Source organism: Micropterus dolomieu, linkage group LG22 (assembly GCF_021292245.1).
Source record: "Micropterus dolomieu isolate WLL.071019.BEF.003 ecotype Adirondacks linkage group LG22, ASM2129224v1, whole genome shotgun sequence".
Taxonomy (NCBI): domain Eukaryota; kingdom Metazoa; phylum Chordata; class Actinopteri; order Centrarchiformes; family Centrarchidae; genus Micropterus; species Micropterus dolomieu.
In genome coordinates, this window is record NC_060171.1 from 8,883,467 (window position 1) to 8,902,751 (window position 19,285).

General features: G+C 42.0%; 2 protein-coding genes and 1 long non-coding RNA gene across 3 annotated transcripts in view; 2 read left to right on the top strand and 1 right to left on the bottom strand.

Moving 5' to 3' along the window:
* Positions 1-19,285, bottom strand: part of snupn (snurportin 1) — a 29,317-nt gene that overhangs the window by 1,833 nt on the left and 8,199 nt on the right. The gene's annotated exons all lie outside the window — the stretch shown is intronic.
* The window catches only part of LOC123961262, a 26,485-nt gene that overhangs the window by 1,073 nt on the left and 6,127 nt on the right, over positions 1-19,285 (top strand). The window lies entirely within an intron of this gene.
* LOC123961260 (calpain small subunit 1-like) lies at positions 10,170-17,901 on the top strand (the record flags this gene model as incomplete). Its single annotated transcript, XM_046036491.1, is given in 10 exon segments — positions 10,170-10,369; positions 11,427-11,481; positions 11,660-11,696; positions 12,944-13,036; positions 16,229-16,286; positions 16,393-16,457; positions 16,763-16,831; positions 17,055-17,133; positions 17,209-17,325; positions 17,843-17,901. Coding segments are annotated over 9 exon segments (624 nt in total), but the record flags the coding sequence as incomplete, so codon positions are not given.

Sequence of the window (19,285 nt, forward strand, 5' to 3'; positions counted from 1 at the left end):
GCAGCTCGTGTAACAGTGTAAAGTAGTGCAGCTCGTATAACAGTGTAAAGTAGTGCAGCTCGTATAACAGTGTAAAGTAGTGCAGCTCGTGTAACAGTGTAAAGTAGTGCAGCTCGTATAACAGTGTAAAGTAGTGCAGCTCGTATAACAGTGTAAAGTAGTGCAGCTCGTATAACAGTGTAAAGTAGTGCAGCTCGTATAACAGTGTAAAGTAGTGCAGCTCGTATAACAGTGTAAAGTAGTGCAGCTTGTATAACAGTGTAAAGTAGTGAGCGTGCAGCCTGTGTAACAGTGTAAATCTGCTGTCCCCTCAAAATAACACATCACACAGCCGTTAATGGCTAAACCGCTGGCAACAAAAGTCAAACACACAGCAAATTTACACTGTTATCCAAGCTGTACACTCACTACTTTACACTGTGTCATTTCTTCAGTGTTTCACATGGAAAGATTTAATCAGATAGCTAATGTGAGGACATGAAATGTTTGATTTCTGTTCTTTAGCGTGTTTGTGTTCTTACCATCATCAGAGGCCACTCAGAGACCGATATGTAGCCATGAGGACCCGTCATGCTGATCTGCACTGCAAACAGAGAAACATTATGAGATCGACTGGTCACTCGTTTTCTACATTCACACTAAGACTTGACCACAGCTGACTTGAGCTGTGTCTCAACTCGAATACTTCTGTAAGTACACTAAAATGCAGTACATTGTGTACACTACGAACTTCATTTCAGCAGGGTAAGGTCTCCAATCAAACACGGATGTGGTGCGCTTACAGGAATGATGTTGCAACTTTTAACCAGATCATTTGAACGCAATTATCACCCGCCAAAATATCTGCCGGCTTGTTTGCTCACCTGACTTCATTTCATTTTTATTAAAAATGAACGTACTTTTACAATCAAAACCGTTGCAGCCAGGGATGGCAGTGAGACACTGAAGCTTCGAAACACGCTTCAAACCCTGGACTACAATCCCACTGAACCACTGCTTCAAAGCTCGCTTTGGTGCAAAAAGAATCACGTGAGGTCCGAAACAGCAAGTGCTTCACTCACTGAATGAATCAGCGACCGGTTCGCGCTCCAGTCCCGTGATTCACTGGCCCCGCCTCGATCGTTCAGCGTTTGTGCACCCCATCTGACACATTCACCCCTGCCGTAGTTACACAAGCACATCCAACCTGTGCCGTATTTCCCAGCATGAATACATGCATTCATCAATCTTTATTTGTAAAACATCATTATTGTGTGTGCAACAAATAATTAAAGTAAATATACTTTAAATCCAACATGCTTTATAGCTAAAGGTCTTTTCTACAAAAGTATAGAAGTTTCTCCAACACTGAGGGCCGTGCGAGCCTCCTGTCCATCAACCAGCCCGCAGCCTTGAATTTCGCCAGGAGAGGTCACTGTAAATGAAGCTTCGAGTAATGAATCCATTTTCAAAACCACTGTCTCAGGTGACTCGGTGCTTCACAAAAGCTTAATTTGCCCATCACTAGTTGCAGCTTCCACGGCTGCCATTTTCACACGTTTGAAAACACGGTGGTGGGCCCTCCTCTTCCGCTATGTAGCCAAGATGGCGTGATGACTCGCAGTGTACTGCTTTTAGCCATACTTGCACTCAAAACAGTAAGTGTGAGTACAGAAAGGCACGAATTGAGACACAGCGCAGGTCGCACCTCTGAGAGGAACACAGCAGACACATTATTATAAATCTCGCCCACAGCTGATCGTGAGCGGGGCTGCTCCTAGCAGCAGCTACAGAATAGAAATCCATTTTGTTTGCTTGCTGTTGGTACTTTACATCAAATGCCCTACTGGGCTCCCTTAAAACACAAGTGTACAACTAATGAATCACAAAGTGACAGAAATAGTGAGCAGAAAAGAGCAAACTTTCACTCCCACACTTAAACCTGCATGAATAATTTTCCCTGTAGGCTAAAGATGCAGGAAAGAAGAAATCACTAACGACAGGAATCCTCTGTCTCCGGCTACGGCACGTTATGGCTGCGCCGCGGTTTGGATGCGTCCTCAGCCCGGCGTCAACGTCCACTGGAAGCGTCTCAGCAGCGGAGCGCAGAACAGACACGCTGTTAAACAGCAGTGGGCTTCTGCTACCTTCTTCACGGCTCTCTGGGACACAGTTTCTTTCCCTCAAGGAGCCTTTCAGAATCAGAGCATTTTGCCTGATTTTGCTGACACGTTTAGATTTTGTTGATTTGGTAATCAGCATTTGCATTGTGTGCTTCTACTGTGATTTAGTAGGCTACGTAGGTTAAAAGATTTCTTTGTCCGTTTTAACCATGTTTATTGTTGCGTTTTGATCGGGAGTCTCCGCAGGGTGTTTTATTTTGAAAATTTACAGGATTCTCTCTGCCGTTCTGCATCTGACTTCCTGCCTGGTTCGATCTGCTCTGTGCTGTTTGACGTGGCTTGTATCAAAAATAGACCTGCTACCTGGTCTCTGCGGAGCGGAGCAGAGAGCCGCTGCTGGGACGCTGCTGGGACGCTGCTGGAGCCGCTGCTGGGACGCTGCTGGGACGCTGCTGGGACGCGCCGCGGCCACGTCTCTGACAGAGTCCGTGGATTTTAGGGGTCAGAGTTAAACAGGTAGTGCAGCACACTGTCTTGATCAAAGGAGTGGTAACGTGTGTGTAGATTTATGTGTGAGCGTGACTGACGCTGTATACTCCAGGGCGTGGGGGGGGGAGCGGAGTCGGGGGCTCGGCTCTTGTCTTTGATTTCCGTGATACTCAGGATGAACATGTAGGGTCCGTCCTCCCAGCTCTGAGCCACCGCGTAAGGATGAGCAGCGAGGTCGGGCCGCTGTCCCTCCTTTTTAGCTGAAGCATCTTTCGGCTGTGCTGCAGCCTGAGAGACGGAGAGAATCAGTGGGTCAAACGTTTCATTGAATCATTTAGCAGGAAAATTAAATCCACACACACCACAGATTCCTGTTAGAAATAAAACTTTAAAACCATGAGTTCCGCACGTTCTACTGCAGGCCGGTTTGTTTCAAACAGAAGAATAACCAAGATCAGCATCATGTGTGTAAAGTAATGTTATCTATTGCTGCTAATTAAACATGCAACGTGCATGTACAAAGTAGAACATGTTCTACCGCATGTTCGACATTCCTGCGGGTGTTTTTCTTTACTGTGTGTTCTAGTAAATGTTGCGCCTTGTGCTGCATGTTCTGATGAATGTTCTAGGGGAGCTGCTCGTGTTGGTTCTCCTTCATGTTCTCTGTGAACTGCTTCATTAACAGCGTGTTAAACTGTTGGTTCTGCAGTTTGTACAGAAGGTTCTACTACAGGTTCCCACAGAGGTCTGACTGTTTTACTTTCTGTTCTGCAGTGCAGAGCGAGTTGGATGTGCACACCTTTGGTTTGGGAGGCTCCACCTCCCTCCTCCTCCTGCCTGGAGGCTTCTCTGTGATTGGCTGAAAAACAAACAGCAGATTTCATGCAGAAGAAACTACATTTACAGTTAAAATTCTTTAAGATAACCACAACTACATCCATGTTTTAAGGATCTTATTTTCTTTGACGAAATATTTTTACTTAAGCTCTGTGTTTGGAGTCGAGACAAGTAGATTTAGTAGAAACACGGGCTGTATTGTTTATTTCAAACAGAAACACAGTATACACAGATTCTTCAAGGTTGTCGTTTTATCAGTGCGATATTCAGAAGTGAAACTGGGCTGAGCAGCAGAACATGATCCAACAAAGACACCTCGACTGAAAACCTTCTGCTCGCTGCGATGGCTGCTCCCCCTCACAGTGAAAGGATGAATGTAGTCTCAGTTTCAGTAGGCGACACAGGAGTTACCTGGATGTAACTCCATGACTTGACACATACGGTCTCATAAATTACATGAGATAACGTCAATACTGTTTGAGGAGTAAATTAGTTTTCAACAAAAAGTGGAATCCCTGCCTCCTGAGGTGTCGGTTTGTACTTCACGAATATAAATCAGGATCCAACTGGGGTACAAACTAAAACAGACAGAAGCAGAAAGCGTCTCTCACCTGCTTCTGCGGCGGTTCTGTCAGTTGGGTTCTCATCTCAAAGCGATCCAGGCCGAACTGTGGCGCAAAACAAACACACACACTTTACAACACAATCGCCGCATGCGCTCACTTCATTACTCCCTGTTTGCACTGTGTGTCAGTATAATCACTGTGTGCGCGTGTGTCACCTTGTTGGGTCTGAGTTGCTCGCAGGTGAGTGGAGAATACTGGTGAAAAACATAGTAGCCGCTTCCTCCTTCTGGTTCGACCTTCGTCGAGCGGAAGTAGGTGCTTTGCTGCGATGGCTGCGGACGAACAAACGACAGACAGGAGTCATTCATTCGTATAAGGTGAATCAGAAATGAGTTTGGTAACTGCCCAAAACTGTTGCAGATTCATTTTCCATCAGTCAGCTAATCGTTTCAGCTCCACGTTAAACTGCCCGTGTACATGAACCTGACTTTAGCTTTCTTTGTAATCCATTTTTAATAAATAAAAAATAGATTTTGAACCCATTTCAATCATTTTTAACAACCAGAGGTGGGCCACCAGCTGTTTCATGGTGTGGTCTTCATTAAGGGGAATCTTAAAGCTACAGCAGACGATTTTAGACCAACAGTTTGTGTTTGGCCTTTTTCTGTTTCAATAGGACAATGAAACATACAACGTCGTGCACTTAGAAGAAGGCCTGCGCCTCGAGGATCTGAACGCCTCAGGAGAAGAGCCGAGCAGAAAACTCACATCCATCCTGAAGACTTCGGCGTGGCAGTGCGAGTTCCTCAGATACCAGGACACGTTCAACTGGACGGGAGACGAGGTGTTGCAGGTCTCTGCCACCACTGACCACAGAAAAACAACATTTCATTCATTTGGTTTTTTGTTTGCCGTCCTCCTCGGTGTCAGACTGACTTTTGACGGAGCTACACTTTGCAGCTTGCTTCTAGTCTTTGTGGTCAGCTAAGCTAAACTTTTCTGTACTGAACCCACAGAGATGAAACTGACCTTTACCCTATCATCTGACCGGAGAGGGACAGCTCCTTTAAATCCATTAAAAAAATACCTTTCAGGAGAAGGAAATCGTCGTTGGGCGGGTCTACTTACGTTTGAGCTCGATGAAGCTGCTGTTGAACAGAGTTTTAGCAAAATAGAAGAGACTCTGCTTCTTCAGGGTTTCCTGGAACAAACAAACAAATAAAATTATTATTTCTACAGTCCAATTTCACAGATCACACGTTTGTCTTAAGGGCCTTTACAAAATGCGGCATCCAGACAGCAACTGAGCAGACTCTGAATGCACTACATGCTTTAAGATCGTTAATCCTGCACTCTCTGAAAAAATATAACTTGCTTTACAATCTTTGTTTTACAGAGTTTCTTTTCAATTCTCTTGTTTGTTCTTGTGAAAACACAAGTTTGAACACTAAAAACTCTCAGAATAAAACAGTTTAAGAGGAGAAAAGTGTTTGAGATGCCACAGATGCGAGATCACAGGAAGACATTGCTTCCGATTGCATTTTAAGGTCTGTCCATATTCTAAACTAAACCAGTAGAATCTACCTATAAACTTGGCAAGGAAATCAGCACACCTCGTTAGTTTAAAGAGATAAAACAATGAATAATTACCGAGCATTCAGTCAACACCAACGTGCTGTCAAAAAGCTCAAAAGAAGCTGAGGTTGAATGCTAATAAAATAACTGGTCTTCTACTTACACAAATCAGCCATAACATTATGACCACTGACAGGTGAAGTGAAGAACACTGATTATCTCGTTACCATGGCGCCCGTCAGTGGGTGGGGGATTTATCCGGCAGCAGGTGGACAGGAAAATGGGCAAACATAAGGATTTCAGGGACTGTGATTTTCTAGACGACTGGGTCAGAGCATCTCCTAACCGGTCTGCAGAGATCATGCAGTACCTATCGGAGGTGGCGAAGGATCAGTGATGCACACGGGGAGCGAAACTGCTGAAACAACGGATGCTGGCTCTGATAGAAAGGCGTCAGAACACACAGAGCAGACACGGCGGAGTCCGGGCCTCGACGGGGCAGGATCAGCGGGTGGTCATAATGTTATGGCTGATCGGTGTTGCAGTGACAAGACGTTTAAATGGACTGTATTTCATTTATCTTAGAATACGAACAGAAAGCTTCAGTGTCACTCAGTTTGAGCTTTTCAGAAAGACGGCTGAGAAAAGACATCAAGTAATTCAAGAAAGGGGAACATTTTAAACACGAACAACAGCGAAAGGAGTTTGGTAAGTCGGGCTGAGGTCCACGCGCGCAGGTATCCCTCTGTTAAACTCTGTCCTCCTGCGAGCAACTTACTGTGACTTCATGACTCATTGTTTACACATTAATGGATTTAAAAGAGAGATCATCATCATCGATCATCAATTTCCCAAAGCTTCACTTTTATCTGGTCATCACTCCAAAACCCCAAGATAATTATATTAGAAAAACATAAATAATCATCAACGAAGCAGCTGCAAACAGACTGACTTAAAGTTGATGGATGATTATTAGGGGTGGGAATCACCATATTATCACGGTACTTACGTGACAATACGATATTATTGAGATTTTAAACATATCGCGATATACTGCAGTTTATTAACTTTTTTCCAACTTCAAACTGTTGGAATTAATTAATCCAACCCCCAAAGAAAAATGCCTTTTTTAGTGGAGTAAAAAAGCAACTGATTTTATTATTATATTACCAAAAAAAAAACTTCTCATGTACAATTTATATAATGAAAGATCGATACTTGACCTCCGTGTATCGATACAATAGTGCCACAGAAAATATCGCGATACTCTGCTGTATCGATCCCCCCCAATGATTATTATTAATATTATGAGTGTGGACCTACAACAAGGCTAAAACTATGTGACAAGGTTATTTTTTTATACAGCCCCACATATCAACATTTAGCCTCAAGGTTTTTTTTGTTTTTTTTAACAGCACAACATACGTGCCTGTCCTTCGATCCCCGACTCCAGTTCATATTAATATCAACATGTAGAGATTATTACACAATTCCACTGCGAGTGAAGGTTCTGAAAGCGTTTCATTTCCACTTTAAGGCGAGACACCGCAGTCCAAAATTATTATTAACTATTATTACCATACCTTCATAAATTGTTTTCCATGTAAAAGTTCAACTGGTCTCTTTATAACTCTCCATTATAGATCGTTTGAAAGTTTGTTGTCTAGAGCCCAGTGCTAGTTCATTTATCAGAGATCGACGAGATGTGTTCATGTGACAAAGCATTTTTATGCTAATCTCTAACAGATGGTTTCTCAAAGTGACATGTTTCCTGCACGCCAAGTCATTTTCCTCGCCCTCCAAGGCAAACATCTCTTTTATCAGTCTCATTTTATCTGTAAATATGTGGGAAAAACTGGTCCATCACACATATTTATTTTATAAACTGTTCTGTAAATATCAGGCAATCTGGTATATTATCACAATAAAAATCCATCTGACTTTCATCAATTTTCAGGAACGTGGATTTGTGTGATATGCAAATCAGCGCATATTTAAAGAGGAAACACCTCATTTGCATATGAACAAATAAAAGACATACAAAAGTTGAAATAAAAAAAAAAAAGCTTCATTGTGAGAAAACTAACAAACACCTCCTACTTCACTCAAGTCATCAAACTGGACCTTGACGTTAGCGCCGGACAAAAATTTTATCACGATAAAAAAAATTTTTGCTTTAAGAAGAAACCAGACGGTTAATTGTGATTTTAAACTTTTCTTGACGGTCAGAACAAACAAGCTTAACAAAGCTGAGGCACAACATTCAAAACTATTGTGAAAAAATCTGCAGGAGTAAAATCTTTTTTCAGTCCCTTTTCCTCAACAAAATAAATATCAATAGAAAAATTAAGTGTAAATTCTTATTATATATATATATATTGAACATCTGATAGGAAAATGATATTGCCATAATTATCACTATTGATTTATTGCCCAGCCTTACTCACAGTCTGTGCAATTATTTATCCGTTTTAATTTTCACTGTGCAACACTCTAACTTTGTGCTAATACTGTAGTTTTTAAGGATTTGTAATTCATTCCAGGCCACATTAACTCACTGCTACAGTTATGTTAATGATTTAAATACTGCGCACTCCTTTATATATGTTTCTATAGTTTCTATTGTTGTTCTATTCCTGATCTGCGCGCTAAGAATTTCTTTGTGGCTCTGAGTAAAGTTGGGGATCAAACGTTTGGCTGCTGTCTCGCCTTCACGTGATTCATCGTGAGATCTTATCTGAGGGGAACTTGTTCTGCTGCTCGCTTCTTTTCTCCTCAGTCTTCAGACTGGACTCTGATTGGCTGCCTAACGTTGTTTGCATCTTAATATTATAATTAATATTTATAGCTGTTCATGGACATAAAGGGCAGTAAAAGTAAACAGGAAACTCACACTGTCGACGTTCACGATCCACTTCCCCAGTTCCGATACGGCACCGACCGGCCCGCTTAGCCCCGTTAGCACCAGCAGGAGCAGCACCGAGGACCAGAGTCCCGGCCCGGCTCGACCCGGACCCGAGGAGCTCGCCATTTGAACCAGGAGGAAGAACAAACCAGCAGCAGCAAAGCATCCGCGTCAACTCACAACACGCTGGACACTTCCTGCTTCCGGCTTACGTTAACAGCCGCGGAAGGATGCTTTCACGGGCCGTGGGAAGTTTAAATACGCAGTGTAAAGATGTCGTTAAAAATACAACAAATATCTCTGTCATTCATTCTGAAGAATGTGAAGTTGTAGTATGTAATAATATACAATATTAACAACTACCACTTTCATTACATTACTTTTTATTGATTAGTAATTGCCTCAGTTTTGGGCGCTCTGATTTATTTTGAAAAGTGGCATGCTATGCTGTCTAGCTTGACGCATGTTGTTGCTGTTGCTCACTGTGGCCGCTGGAGGGCAGTGAACACCACGTCAGCTTCACCAGCATCAAGGCGGACAGGCTCTGCAGACAGGAAGCTGATTTACAAACAAGGTAACATCAATAATCAAGTTTTTACCAACACTGATGTCATTTATAAAAGTCACACAAAATGATTTATTCAAATTGATATTGAGAATAAAAAAAACATTGTGTTGCAGTTCCTCACTGTAACCACAAGAGGGCACTTGTCTCTAAATACACTCAATTATTATTATTATTACTATTATTATTATTATTATTATACTGAACAGAGGGCAGTAAACACATGACAGCATGATCACGAGAAGAAAACTAAATTGCTCACTTGTCACTGTAGAAATATTACTTTACATACCAATTTTTCATTTCCGGTGAAAATTTTCAAAATAAGACATCAAACTGTCACATTAAATATCAATAGATTTTCTGCTCAGTGGGTTAAAATTACACTGAAACAAAACATTCAATAAACCTTTGTTCACCTGTGAAAGGAATTTATTAGAGCTTTTGTTTGTTTGTCACTTTTATTGCACTTTTTTGTTAGATTTTAAATTTAAGCACAACTTAAATTGCTATGATAAAGATGTAATTAGAGCTGAAACTAGTTTGTCAATTAATTGATGAGTCAATCGACACAAAATCAAGTAACAACAATTTTGAAAATCGATTTATTATATGTAAACTTAAATGACTGTAAACTATCTTTTGGACTGCTGGTCGGACAAAGCAAAACATCGACAGACACTGCTCTGTTTTTTAGACATCTCATAGGCCAAAAGATTTATGGAGAAAATAATTGGCAGATAATTAATGATAATTAATATTGAAAATTTTAAAATAGGTTGCAGCACTACTGGACAAAAAGCTGAATTTAAAATTTATTCTGTGATCAAGTTTAAATTTTTCGTTTTACCTTTAATCTAAACAGATCTTCTTTTTACATTCCATGTAGAAACTATAATAGTTCCTAAATGCATTTAATGTTGGTAGAACAAATGCTAACGTTATTATCACTACTTACTTTAATTTTATTTAGTATATTATTTGCCATCGCCCGTTGCAATGTCTGAGCTTTCCTGCTGACCCCTGAATGCACCATAATTTGTGTTTTTGTGTGTGAACTCCCACCCCAGAAATGTAATGGACGTTAGGACCTGGAGGCCTCTGTGTGCGTGCGTGCGTGCGTGCGTGCGTGTGTTGGGCGGGGTTGGTGATGCATTGAAAAACAACTTAGATCTTGTGGCTCAGCGGGTTTTTCGGCTTCTCTCGATCCTGCCCGAATAGCTGCCCCCTCTCTCTCTCTGTGTGTCAGTGTGTCTTTACCTCTCTCTCCCACTCCCCGTCAGTCTCACCTTGTCTTTCTTCAGCAGCAGCAGCAGCAGCAGAAGTCTCAGTAAGTGTTTCTCACTAAGTGTTTCTCACTAAGTGTTTCTCACTAAGTAGTTTAAAATAGCGCCTGTTTTTAGTGTGAATGCTGTGTCTCCTGAACTGTCTGCGTGTTTGTGCTGAAACCTGACCCCGCAGGTTGTGTGAAGGTGAAGGTATTTACATGTTGAGTGGTGGAAAAGTACAAAACCAGATCATCACAGGGTGGAAAGGATCCAGTCCAGAGTTTACTGGACTTAAAGCAGACTGTGGTCGGGAGCTGTCAGTAGAGCCGTCGGGGTGTTCACGCATTCACAAGTTAATGTGTTACTTCATTATACTGCCAGGCCGGGGGGGAAGAAGTATTTAGTAGAGAAGTCAAAGTTTACTTTAGTTCAAAAGTATTAGAGGCTGAAAGTATTAATAAAAGTATTTATTATTATTCAGGACAAATACATTTTTGTCAAATGTGACGAATTTTCTGCTTTTCTTACTGCGATAGACAGTTTTACCTGTTGCTGGCATTTTATCGACCAAATCTATAAATTGATTGATGAAATGATTAGCTGCAGTCCTACTTTATACACTGTTGGATAGCTTATAAAAATGCCTTATGTCTTTTAAACTGATCATGTTGTATAAAATCTGCAAAGTCACCAGTAACATAAAATGTATGTTTATACTTCTAATGTGTATTTGCTTTGTACTTAACATGTCAAATCTTACACAGTGTACTTTGCATCACCTTGACATGAGTTTTGTCATGACTGGACTACCGCTCAGCTTCAGCCATCTCATTTATTTGATATTCTCTTTTTTTATTTTTCTCTTCAATCTATTGAGCCTGTCAGACCAGAGCCCAAAGCGATGTCTGTAAAATATTTAGTTAGACCAACAATCCAAGGTGCAAGTTTGAAAGTGTATTTGTACAGCACATTTCAGCAGCAAGGCAAATGTTGCATCCTTCTCTTCTCATCTCTAAAGTTGAATTACTCAGACCTGTTGTTGATGATCAGATAGTTGTTGCGGGACTAAACAAAGAACTGATGTTATTCCTTTTCCCTTTGTCTTTCTGTATCACACAGACGGCAACATGTTTCTGGCAAAGACTTTCATCAAAGGCATCGTAAATGTCGTGGGGTGAGCAAGCACAAGATTCATTTTCTCCTCTTTAGAGGGAGCAAGGCTAACAGTTTCCCTTTGCTTCCAGTCTTTGTGCTAAGCTAGGCTAAGCTATAGTATCTCTGTACTGGTCGCATACATTGATCTTCTCACAGCTGCTCTCTGACTCGTGTCCTGTCCTTTTTGTCTCCAACAGCGACATCGACCACACGCAGTTTATGCCTTCAGCCCCTGTGAGTACCAACGTCAGGAAACAAGCAGCAGAAATATGTTTATCATAACGTCCAACACATCATGTATTTGATAGTATGCTCCATGTCTGTTCGTAATACAGACCGTTCACATCTTAAAGGCTGGGTTTGTGATTCTGGAGAAATCCAGCACCGGGACAAACGCCATGATCTAGAGCGAACAATCAGAATCAGAAATACTTTATTGAACATTTGCTCAGTTTGCATATCAAGGTGTTGAGCAATAGAAATAATAATAATAAGAGGAAGTAGAAGATATAAAGAAATATACAAATCTAGTATTTAGCTTAAGCGCACTCAAAGAGCAGACGGCAGACAGACCGGGAGGAATTTGACAAAATTGGAGTCACATTTAACCTCTTTCAAATCCAAATATTTCATGGTCTCAGCCAATGAAAACTATTTTAAAACTTGTCTTTGGCTTCGTAGCTACACAGACTGTAACCGACATATTTAAAGTTTGAAAATCCCTCCTGCAAACTCAAAATTTAACTTTAAAGAGATGTCAGAGGTCATGAGGAATAACACATTAGCTCAAAAGTCATTATTTGCATTTGATTTCAACATTTGATGGGGTGCAAACAGCGAGAGTAAAGCTTACATGGCTTGACAATCACCTTAGTAGTGACGTTGATTTATCTGATAAACAGTTTCTTTTTGTGTCCATTTCAGCCAACGTCCTATTATTTCAGCATTATTTGTGTATTTAGACATCATGAATCTGTCCTCTTCTTAACCCGATTTGTTTGTTACACTAAATAAAATGTAAGGATTTTTTATACAATGAACAAAATGGCACACGAAGGGTAAATCCACGTCTCTGATTGGCTGTTCTTGCTCTGATGTGATTAATCGTGTGATCGCTTCTTAACACACCTGTTTCCGGTGCAAATCAAGTTGTTTCAAGGCAGTGATCTGCTCTTTTCCCTTCTTGTTGCTGTGGATTGGAAATATTGTTTGATATATAAAAAAACAGGAAGAGCTGAGACCCCGTTCTCGGGTCAGTCTTGGAAATCCATTTGTGTCCATGTCCTCATAGCAAGCGGCCCCAAGCGGGGACCCGAACCCTTCACTGTGAAACTCTGTAAATGAGCTTTAATTCAACCTCGTTACCGTGATTAAATCAAACCCCAGATTCTCCCAGTGGAAGATTTCTTAAGCAAACAAACGCACCGAATCTCTAAACTGCAGTTAGACTGAGGAATGTGTGTGTGTGTGTGTGTTTGCAGGCTCCCCCTCGCATACCGCTGCACCTCGCCAAGGCTCAAGAGACCGATGAGGAGGCGCAGTTCAGGAGAGTTTTCAAACAGCTGGCTGGAGATGTGAGTCCATGATATTCACGTTTATTCCTGTTTGTTCTCCGTCTGTGTGCTCAGTGTTCACGCTCAGGCTCATTTCACCCCCAATCACTCTGTTTCTATATTTTAAGCTTTAATATTGTGCCGGGAAACGATAAGAACAGGTAGAGAGGGAGGAAGGCAGACTGAAACAAGATATAGAAATAGAGAATAAGCACCAAACTACCCAGAAACCATCACATAACTGTATTTGGTCTGTGTTTCATTGTGGTTACTTACTATATGAAAAGCTGCAGATCCACCTGTCAGCAACGCTCAGATTTAATATTCTGCTGAAAACTCTAAAATCGCTGCTGATCAATTGTTTATCTAATGACCGATGAGGGGAAATGCAGCTGAGAAAGCTGGGCCGAGTTCAAGGTAATTACTGCAATAAATAGTCTATAAAGTTAAAAACTTCTTTACAAAGTTCCTGTCATGCTGAATAATCCACAGAACCAGCTGTCCCCAGTTTCCACAGGCAGTATTTCTTCAGTGGAAAGCACTCGCAAACTGTGAAGACTGCACTTGTACAGTAGCAGGTGTGTTTCATGTAATAACTACTAACAGGGTCACGTGACTGCAGGCATCTCGAGAAGCAAGCAGAGAGCGCAGAAACATAGAGGTGGTCTGTGTCCAATAACTGAAAAGATTAAGGAGGACTCCCGCACACGGTCAGATTACCTCGACCTTCATCAGTGGATCCTGATCTCTAAACATTTGGACCCCTCCCTTTTCTTTGTGGCATGTGAGCCGGAGGAGTTTAAATTATTCCCTTAAGTCTGAAAAAGCAAAAATATTAAAAAATGCAACGGAAGTTTGTGAAGCAGAAATGTTTAGTTCTTATCCTTTACTCACGGTCGTTGAGGGTGCATTCAGCCAGCGCTGAATAAATCATTTCACAGGGGAACGTGCAGTATTTTAATGCTGGGAGCTTGTAATCGAGTCCCTTCTGGTTTTCCTGTTCTGGACTTGTGTGGAGGCTTTCTACAGCTCGGCCTCTCTTAAATCTAATTAATCTCTCTACACTTTGCCCCACTCTTCTTTCCTCAGCGGGAAAAACAGGAAGGGGCGAGATGCAAATGTGGAGGCTGATTACTGTCTCATTAGTTGTCTTGATTATTCAACTGATCTCGTTTGAAATATCAGAGTTGATTTGGCTGCTCAGCAAGTTTTAATTGAAGTTGTTAAAGGTCCGCCCGTCTCTGCCTGATCACTCGCCACACCTGTCTGCCGGCTGCATTCCTAACGCCACCCTCCGCTGTTCCACCCTCTCTGTTTTCTCTCTTTGTCTGCTTCATCATCACGCTTCTACCGCTCTCATTCACACTATTGGAATAATGGTAAACTTTATAAGAGGGGAGAGAGAGGTCTGTCTGTGCATTCCTGCCATTGTCTGACAGGGAGGCGTTCAGGCCTTCGGGGCGTCTCTCTCTCTCTCTCTCTCTCTCTCTCTCTCTCTCTCTCTCTCTCTCTCTCTCTCTCTCTCTCTCTCTGTGGTTTTCTCTGACTCACCAGAGGGGTGTGCACACAAGTTAGACCAGAACTCGGCCGGCTGGCTGGATTTTTCTAAATCGACGGCTGTAATAAGAGCGATGATGACGATGTTTGCAGTAGCGTGCCCGCCACCCGCCCCCCGCCCGGCTGTGTGCTAGGGTGTGTGGATTCAGGCGGCCTGTAAAGCTGGAGTCTGTCTCGGCTCAGCCCGGCCGACTGTGCTTTTCTGGAAACTTCCTGTTAGTTCCTAAAGGTGCAACAACCTGAGAATTTAAGGATTTTAAGGCGATGAATGAAATCAGGGAGTGTATTAAGTTAACTGGCATTGAGAGAAGGAAAAAACAGGATTTGGACACTGAAGCAGAGCAGGTTCTGTTCTTCAGAGTTTATGAACAAAAAAAACTACCGTGGCGAGAATTTCCAAGCAGGCAGCTCCCAACAAAAGCAAAATAATCCAACAAAGGTGAACAACAAGTCAACATTGATTGAGTTATGTTACTTGACTCACGTCAGTTAGGTCACGTAAGTAACGTCATTTAAACCCAAACCAGGATCTTTTCCTAATCCGAACCAAATTGCTCCGTTCCACAGCCTCAACCGCTAATTTTATTTTGAAAGTCTAACTGGACATTGCATATTTATTGTTGCTAACTTGACCACGGAGCCCCACATGTCCAAAAAATGACGCTAAAGGGTCCCCAGGGCGTTAATAAGCAGATGTGCATATGTGACGCGTTGGGAGCGAGAATGTGTTGAACGTACCGACGGGGTTGCAAGCAAGAAGGCCCGAGACGTGAACGAAGACAAAACCGGGACACAGACACAAGGATGGCAGGATGACTGAACGCGTGTGAGACGCACCAGGTGATCAAAGCTGAACAACACGTAGCCTGGAGAAACAGGAAACTAACAGAACCACAAACCCTGACAAGGAAGGCGTCAAATCCCACAAAACGACCCGCACTACAAATATCATCATCAATAAAACCCCGCGAAGACAAACATCCAAAACAATAACAAGGCATGAGTTGACCTTACGGACTATTTGCAACAGACGGGTGGGTCAGAGTGAGTTTACAAAATGTATTTGATAAATGTTCTAAATCAAGAGAAACTAATGTGATCAATAAATAAAAGCAAAAACATTCTTACTCTTCAGAGAAGCCCAGAGATTAAAATGTTGTGATCTCGTAGAAAGTGTTGAGACAAAAAGAAGAAAGCAAGAAGAACAAGTCAAAGAGTTTGAGGTGATAAAAACATTTCATGGTCACGATGAAACCGTTTGGATGGTTCGCAATGTCAAAATAAAGTTATTTGATGATCCTGACACAAAAAAACTTTCTCCTGATCATGTGGAAACGAATCATCTTTATCAAATTACCCTCCGGCCTTCTGATTACAGTTGAATTCATCTTTGCTCACACGTTCCAAATATTTCTTTTAAAATTAGAAATGAATTAAGAAATTCAGGAAAAAGGCGGTGCAGAGACAGCAGGACTCTGTTTGTTTTCTGCAGTGAGTCAGAAGATGGAAAGATGACAAAGGAAATAAAAGGAAACAGCTTCAGTTTGGTTTGAGTCACCCTCAGATCAGCTGTGACTCACTCTGTTGGAGGGTTTCCTCTATGGAAAACAGCGCTCAGAGCACCAACACCCTTCTGATATGTGTGTGTGTTAACAGGACATGGAGGTCAGCCCCACTGAGCTGATGGACATCCTCAACAAAATCATCACCAAACGTGAGTTCTTCTCTACAGATAAGAGCCTCCACTGATCCACGCATGTCTGCAGACTAATTATTGTGTTTTTATTTAAGTAGTTAAAACTCCCGTTCTCTCGTTTCAGATGGAAAGCTGAAGACTGACGGTTTCGGCATCGAGTCCTGTAAGAGCATGGTCGCTGTCATGGACGTATCCTTTCACAAAATATATAGTGCAGTACTACTGTGTGTCGGTATCAGTAGTACTAGAAATTGAAATAGTACCAGCAGCAGCAGTGGCAGCTGTATTAGTTGTAGTACCAGTAGTATTGAAATGTAGCATTTGTAGTTACAGTTGTAGCTTTGGCGGGAACAGTAGTATTAATAGTAGTAGTGTTAGCGTCGTGGTTGCAGTAGTCGTAGAAGTAGCAGGAGCTATAGGAGTAGTGGTGGTGGTAGTAGAAGAGGAATTACGTGCTGGTTTCTGAGTTTGACCTTTGACCCGGCTCCCTTCAGAGCGACAGCACCGGGAAACTGGGCTTCCACGAGTTCAAGCACCTCTGGACCAACATCAAGACGTGGCAGGTCAGTTCACCTCTCGTTTTTCTTCTCTTCCTCTTGTGTCAGTTTCACTTCATCAGTACATTTTAACACGTGACCCATCATTCCCACCATTTCTAGTGAACAGAGACAGACGCTTAACGCACGTGACGCAGACATTAGGGCTTAAATTCTGTTAATGGAAAAGTTAGTCTGCGCTGTCTCTGCTATTTTTGTTCCATGTTGTTCATCTGTCTGCCGTCTGCAGGGCATCTATGTCGCCTATGATGAAGATAAGTCAGGTGTGATCGGCTCTCAAGAGCTGCCGAAAGCCTTCAAGGCTGCAGGTGAGAAACGCACTCGCTCTGAAAATCTTTGCAGTGTGAACTTTCAAACCTAATTGTGTTTGCGTGTGGGTGCAGGTTTCCCTCTGAATGAGGACCTCTTCAAGCTGATTATCCGTCGCTATAGTGATGAAAACGGCAACATGGACTTTGACAATTTCGTTGGCTGCCTGGTGCGACTGGACGCCATGTGCAGTGAGTCCTTCTGTCTTTCTTCCTCCCACTCTCCCCTCCCTGTTTCTCATTTTGATTTTGTGTTTAATCCCATGACCTCTCCCGTTAAATCCATCTTTTTATAGGTGCATTAGTGCATCAAATGCTATTCTAGCTTCATTTTGCACACATTACATTTCAGCCAGACATGCGTATTTTGAACCTCCAAAATAGTTTAAAATAAAGGTCTGACAGCTTGTTTTAAAGTTCACATTACATACAGTTAATGTTTATTGAAATGATATGTCCAAAGACAGGAAAGTGTTTCTCTGATAGACATCATCTGTCCTACACAATATGGATTTAAGTGCTCTGTATTCATTTTGTGACAATATGAAAATGTTCATGATATAATGAGAATTCAATCTTTGGTGTTAGGATTTCAGTCAGCAACACAACTTTCCTTTAAAAGCAACACTATGTTTTGAATCGGCGCTGTCGATCTTTCTGACCTGAGTCAGCAACTCGGCCCAATAAATGATGTGTGTGTGCTCTGCAGGAGCCTTTAAGACCCTGGATAAGGACAACAGCGGCTCCATTGACCTGGACATCAAGGAGGTAAAACACAGTTTAGTTCACTTCACTATTTTTTCCCCTTCACCTAATTGTCAACATGTCCCCATTGACAAGGATGTAGGTTTGGTTTCAGAGGTGGGGGACATGCATTGAAGTTACAGTGCCTTGCGAAAGTATTCGGCCCCCTTGAACTTTGACCTTTTGCCACATTTCAGGCTTCAAACATAAAGATATAAAACTGTAATTTTTTGTGAAGAATCAACAACAAGTGGGACACAATCATGAAGTGGAACGAAATTTATTAGATATTTCAAACCTTTTTAACAAATAAAAAAACTGAGAAATTGGGTGTGCGAAATTATTCAGCCCCTTTACGTTAATACTTTGTAGCGCCAACTTTTGCTGCGATTACAGCTGTAAGTCGCTTGGGGTACGTCTCTATCAGCTTTGCACATCGAGACTGAAATTTTTGCCCATTCCGCCTTGCAAAACAGCTCGAGCTCAGTGAGGTTGGATGGAGAGCGTTTGTGAACAGCAGTTTTCAGTTCTTTCCACAGATTCGATTGGATTCAGGTCTGGACTTTGACTTGGCCGTTCTAACACCTGGAGATGTTTATTTGGGAACCATTCCAGTGTAGATTTTGCTTTATGTTTTGGATCATTGTCTTGTTGGAAGACAAATCTCCGTCCCAGTCTCAGGTCTTTTGCAGACTCCATCAGGTTTTCTTCCAGAATGGTCCTGTATTTGGCTCCATCATTGGTTTCATCTGACCAGAGCACCTTCTTCCACATGTTTGGTGTGTCTCCCAGGAGGCTTGTGGCAAACTTTAAACGAGACTTTTTATCTTTAAGAAATGGCTTTCTTCTTGCCACTCTTCCATAAAGGCCAGATTTGTGCAGTACACGACTGATTGTTGTCCTATGGACAGAGTCTCCCACCTCAGCTGTAGATCTCTGCAGTTCATCCAGAGTGATCATGGGCCTCTTGGCTGCATCTCTGATCAGTCTTCTCCTTGTATGAGCTGAAGGTTTAGAGGGACGGCCGGGTCTTCGTAGATTTGCAGTGGTCTGATACTCCTTCCATTTCAATATTATCGCTTGCACAGTGCTCCTTGGGATGTTTAAAGCTTGGGAAATCTTTTTGTATCCAAATCCGGCTTTAAACTTCTCCACAACAGTATCTCGGACCTGCCTGGTGTGTTCCTTGTTCTTCATGATGCTCTCTGCGCTTTAAACGGACCTCTGAGACCATCACAGAGCAGGTGCATTTATACGGAGACTTGATTTCACACAGGTGGATTCTATTTACCATCATTAGTCATTTAGGTCAACATTGGATCATTCAGAGATCCTCACTGAACTTCTGGAGAGAGTTTGCTGCACTGAAAGTAAAGGGGCTGAATAATTTTGCACGCCCAATTTTTCA